The sequence below is a fragment of the Macaca fascicularis genome, chromosome 7 (genome assembly GCF_037993035.2).
Source record: "Macaca fascicularis isolate 582-1 chromosome 7, T2T-MFA8v1.1".
Lineage (NCBI taxonomy): Eukaryota > Metazoa > Chordata > Mammalia > Primates > Cercopithecidae > Macaca > Macaca fascicularis.
In genome coordinates, this window is record NC_088381.1 from 21,943,532 (window position 1) to 21,948,577 (window position 5,046).

Consider the following 5,046-nt stretch of genomic DNA (forward strand, 5'->3'; position numbering starts at 1 on the left):
GAGGGAACCCAAGGACGAAGCCAGCTGGCAGGGTCGTTTGCAGAAAGAGCTTCTCCTGACAACCTCCCCAGCTGATTCTTTTGTTTGTTTTCCTTCAACCTAGGGTTTTTGTTTTATTTTGTTTTTGTTGTTGTTGTTGTTGTTGTTTGGCGGAAAAAGTCAGGACTCCCTGGGAGTTATTCTGAAATAAACTTTACAATTTAATTTTAATGATCTCCATATGTGCACAGCACCACATTTTTGGAGCTTTTAATGTGATTGGATTAATTCTAATTTACCCGCCTGCACCGGGGAGCCTCTCCTGGGACCCTCGGGTCTGCGGCTCATTTTTCCGGACCCCCTTTTACTGTTTATTTGCTTATTTAAATATTTTGTTTTATTGTGTTTTATTTAATACAGGGTCTGGCTCTGTTGCCCAGGCTGGAATACAGTGGTGCAATCTTGGCTCACTGCAACCTCAAAGGCCTAGACTCAAGCGATTCTCCCGCCTCACCCTCCTCAGTAGCTGGGACTACAGGCACGCACCAGCACGCCCACTAATTCTTTTTTTTTTTTTTTTTTTTTTTTTTTTTTTTTTTTAAGTAGAGAAGAGGTTTCGTCATGTTGGCCAGGCTGGACTCGAGTGATCCTCCTGCCTCAGCCTCCCAAAGTGTTGGGATTACAGTCCTGAGCCACCGCGCCAGGCCCGGATCCCCTTTTAGAAGGGTTGGTTTTCCCTCAGGTCTTGGCTATCAGCGCTCCCCTCTTAGGGGTTCCACCTCCTACTCCCCAAACCTTCAAACTCCTCACAAGCGCCAGGGGTGGCCAAGAGCTACCGGGGTCGGCAGGTAAGGAAGACCGCGGCGAGCGGCAGGGGGCGCCAGCGCCCGCGTTCGGCCGCTTCACGTCAGCCGCACAATGTCCTGCAGGGGGCGCCCGGGAGCCGCGTGCCCAACGGGGAAAGCGAGTCAGCTCCCGCGCGCTCCCCGCCCCACGCGCGTGACAAGAGCGCGCTGGCCCGGCCCACCCGGGGCGGTTGTGGTTGCTGTATATAAGGTGGGGAGGCCGCCGGCCCGTTGGGTTCCGGGCGTTACCATCGTCCGTGCGCACCGCCCCACGTCCAGGTGAGTCTCCCATCTGCGGAGACGCGGACGCGCCGGCCCGCGGTTGGCTTGCGGAGCGCGGTGGACGGTTTGGCGCCCACCAGGTGATCCGTACTTTGGATTGTTAATTTCTAGATTTGGCAATTCTTCGCTGAAGTCATCATGAGCTTTTTCCAACTCCTGATGAAAAGGAAGGAAGTAAGTTTTTAAAACAATTGAAAATCTTGACTGAAGTTTTAATTTTTAAAGATGAAAAGATAGCACAGATTTTGAAGAAAGTATTTAAGATAAATATAGCTGTTTTGCTGTTTCAAACGTTTCATATTGAAATGTCCGAATGTGTCCCCTCCACCTGTTACCTGTTAGCTCATTCCCTTGGTGCTGTTCGTGAGTGTGGCGGCGGGTGGAGCCTCGTCTTTTGCTGTGTATTCTCTTTGGAAAACCGATGTGGTGTAAGTAGGTCTCAATTTATAAAAACGTTTTTGGCAGTGTTTGGTTGACCTTTAGTTTATGAAATGTACGATAGAAGTTTCCTATTTTTTTCCCATGCATAAGAATGCTAAATTGTGAACTGGGAGTCAGGGTTAAAAAACATCTTTTATCGGAAAACTCATGATATTGTCTACCAATGGGTCAGAAAATGAAAATTAGAAAAAAATTTAAAAAAGAAAAAAGAGGCCGGGCGCGGTGGCTCAAGCCTGTAATCCCAGCACTTTGGGAGGCCGAGACGGCGGATCACAAGGTCAGGAGATCGAGACCATCCTGGCTAACACGGTGAAACCCCGTCTCTACTAAAAAATACAAAAAACTAGCCGGGCGAGGTGGCGGGCGCCTGTAGTCCCGGCTACTCGGGAGGCTGAGGCAGGAGAATGGCGTAAAAACCCGGGAGGCGGAGCTTGCAGTGAGCTGAGATCCGGCCACTGCACTCCAGCCTGGGCGACACAGCGAGACTCCGTCTCAAAAAAAAAAAAAAAAAAGAAAAAAGAAAGACAAAATATTTAAAAACCCATGATATTAATCAAATTAGTTTATTTCTTGTGTTTATTCTTTTACCCATTGGCCCTCCTCCACTCTCCGGCAGTGAAGTAAAGCTGCTTTTTTTTTTTTTTTTAAGTTTTGAAATTTAAAGTTCTTTAGTGGTTTTGGGAGATATATATATACAATAAAGCAATCATTTTAATTAAAATTTTAAAATTTAGCTTATTAGATTTTTACTAATGTGGTAGAATTGATAGATTCAGTTGTCTAGGATGAACCTAATCTCAACTTTGGGTAGAAGAAAGTAAAAAACAAAAACATGTATCCTGGAATATGAGGAAAAGATAAACTTGAAACTGATGGAGGCTGGTGCAGGGCTGGAGAGGGCAGTCCTCTAACCGCTGGCAGAAGGGCCTACAGCCCTGGAGTTCACCACCTGCAGAGTTCAACATGCCCCTCCCACAAACTGAGATAAGAACATTATTGCATGTCCTTGGCTTGGCAGTTTCGCTCCCATGGTTATTCGGTTTGTGGGATCTTTCCGCAATGTAGCCCCATCAAGAGAATACAGGGTACCTCCTACCCTTTAGAGGAATTGATGCTTAATATTTGAGCCACACCTTCAAACTTCCTTAGAGAATTTTCCATCAATTTTAGTTACTACTGATGGTTCCTGATCATTAGTAGACAAATGCCTAAGTATGAGATTGGTTTTGTCCCTAGCACGTTTATAGACCCAGTATCAGTGTTGGTTTAAATCCACATATTTTAATGTTTAATTGGCTTTCTATTAATTTTAGCCTTGATCGAAAAAGAAATCCAGAACCTTGGGAAACTGTGGACCCTACTATACCGCAAAAGGTACTGTTAAATTAAAAACAAATGATTTCCATTTTGCCCAAACCTTAGCACCTTTGTCAGCAAAATAGATTTAGTACCTTACCCTTATTGTGTAACTTAGATCAATTGTGCCTTCATCGAGTAATTAAAATGAGGAAATTTTAAGAGCCTCCTCTAGGCCAGGAGCATTGTCCATCTGCTTATGAGGAGCACATACACTTTTGGAACTTACGGCTCACATAATACATGGCAAACATAAAAATCTGCATACTGGCCAGGCACGGTGTCTCACACCTGTAGTGCCAACACTTTGGGAGGCCCAGGCGGGTGGATCACTTGAAGTCAGGAGTTCAAGACCAGCTTGGCCAACGTGGTGAAACCCCATCTTTACTAAAAATATGAAAATTAGCTGGGCGTAGTGGCACGCACCTGTAAACCCAGCTCCTGGAGAGGCTGAGGCGCGAGAATTGCTCGAACCTGGGAGGCAGAGGCTGCAGTGAGTTGCAGTTGTGCCACTCCACTCCAGCCTGGGCAACACAGCAAGACTCTGTGTTTAAAAAATCTGGATACTGCTAAGTGAAAGTAGGGCACATATGTGTGATCTTTCCCTCTGATTGCATAACACTTAGGAACCCAAGGGCTTTTTAAAAAGGTGGGCTGATAGAAAAAAGCTCACGTTACTATTTTGTGCATGTTTTAGAGATGGAAAGAGGTAGGTACAAACACAATGGTGATGCTTCTTCTAAAGGAGAGTGTGGACAAATCCCAAAGAGGGACAGGCAAATGAAAGTCAAATTTTTAACACAATTTTTTTTTCCTTTTTTCCCTTCAGCTTATAACAATCAACCAACAATGGAAGCCCATTGAAGAGCTGCAAAAGGTCCGAAGGGCGACCAAATGACCAGCCCTCGCCTCTTTATTTCAAAGAGTACTCTATAAATCTAGTGGAAACATTTCCGCACAAACTAGATTCTGGACACCAGTGTGCGGAAGTGCTTCTGCTGCATTTTTAGGGTTTGTCTACATTTTTTGGGCTCCAGATAAGGAATTAAAGGAGCACAGCAATAACTGCATTGTCGAAAAGTTTGTGCTTATTTTCTTGTAAATTTGAATGTTGCATATTGAAATTTTTGTTCATGATCTATGAATGTTTTTCTTAAAATTTATAAAGCTTTGTAAATTAGATCGTCTGTCATAAAATGCCATTTGTGCAAGATTTCTCAAAGATTAGATATATATTTAAATGGAAGAGAAAATATTTTTATGGGAGAAAAATACATTTGAACCATTAAATTTCATCTTTTAAATAACATCCAGTACAGATTTCTGTGTAAGCTTTTTTTCCCCCAAGTTCATTCATTCACTAGTAGTTTATTGAGCACCTACTGTTTGCAGTATAGCTAACAAAGCCAAAATTTGGTGGGATAAGTACAATGAGGAAAATGAAGTGGGGATGAGGTTGGAGACTCACAGGAGGATTGATCTTGGAGGAAGTGCTGGGATTCTGGAGGTGGGCTGGAATGCAAGGCATACTGAGATCTGCCCTAAAGATGCCAAGTCATACTGTGATGTTCCTGTGGGGACTGGGGCGGGGAAGATGGGGAACCTTGCCAGCACCCTTCAGAGTTTGGGGCCACTCTTCCCTCTGGCCAATGGTAACTTGAAGGCTAGAGATACACTCATATCCAACATGCCCCTGGGCTCCCCTGACTGTCCTTAAAAATGAAATAAGAAAGTTACTTTTCATTAACTTCTTTTAAAAATGGAGATATAATTCACATGCCATAGTATTCACCCATTTAAATTGCACAATTCAGTGGCTTTTAGCATATTCACAAAGTTGTGCAACCATCTCCACCTAATTCTAGAACATTTTCCTCACCCCAGAAAGAGCTCTGTACCATTAGCAGTCATTTCCCTAGTCCCAATCCCTCTGCTCCCAGCCCCAGGGAAATACTAACAAACCGTCTCCATGGATTTGCCCATTCTGGACATCTCATGTAAATGGAATCATGTAATCTGTGACCTTTGGGTTTGGCTCCTTTAACTTGGTATCGTGTTTTTAAGAGTCATCCATGTTGTACCATGTCTATATTCAGTGTTGCATTACTTTTTCTGACAGTACTGTTCCAATGTAAGGATATGC

At 43.9% G+C, this 5,046-nt stretch overlaps 1 protein-coding gene across 1 annotated transcript; it reads left to right on the forward strand.

Annotated features, from left to right (window-relative positions):
- Window positions 1-1,057: 1,057 nt before the first annotated feature.
- On the forward strand, window positions 1,058-4,212 carry C7H15orf48 (chromosome 7 C15orf48 homolog). Its single transcript, XM_005559440.5, has 5 exons — window positions 1,058-1,103; window positions 1,218-1,280; window positions 1,449-1,534; window positions 2,861-2,921; window positions 3,733-4,212. Exons 2-5 carry the CDS (start codon window positions 1,245-1,247, stop codon window positions 3,799-3,801), a joined length of 252 nt encoding a protein of 83 aa, XP_005559497.2. The 5' UTR covers window positions 1,058-1,103; window positions 1,218-1,244; the 3' UTR covers window positions 3,802-4,212.
- The last annotated feature ends 834 nt before the right edge of the window (window positions 4,213-5,046 follow it).

What these genes read in the sequence shown, in the direction of transcription:
- C7H15orf48 (XM_005559440.5), top strand. Translation starts at nt 1,245, where the DNA reads ATGAGCTTTTTCCAACTCCTGATGAAAAGGAAGGAA. An exon ending in CTTTGGAAAACCGATGTGGT is followed by an intron (nt 1,535 to 2,860) that starts GTAAGTAGGTCT and finishes TATTAATTTTAG; the next exon opens with CCTTGATCGAAAAAGAAATC. An exon ending in ACCCTACTATACCGCAAAAG is followed by an intron (nt 2,922 to 3,732) that starts GTACTGTTAAAT and finishes TTTTCCCTTCAG; the next exon opens with CTTATAACAATCAACCAACA.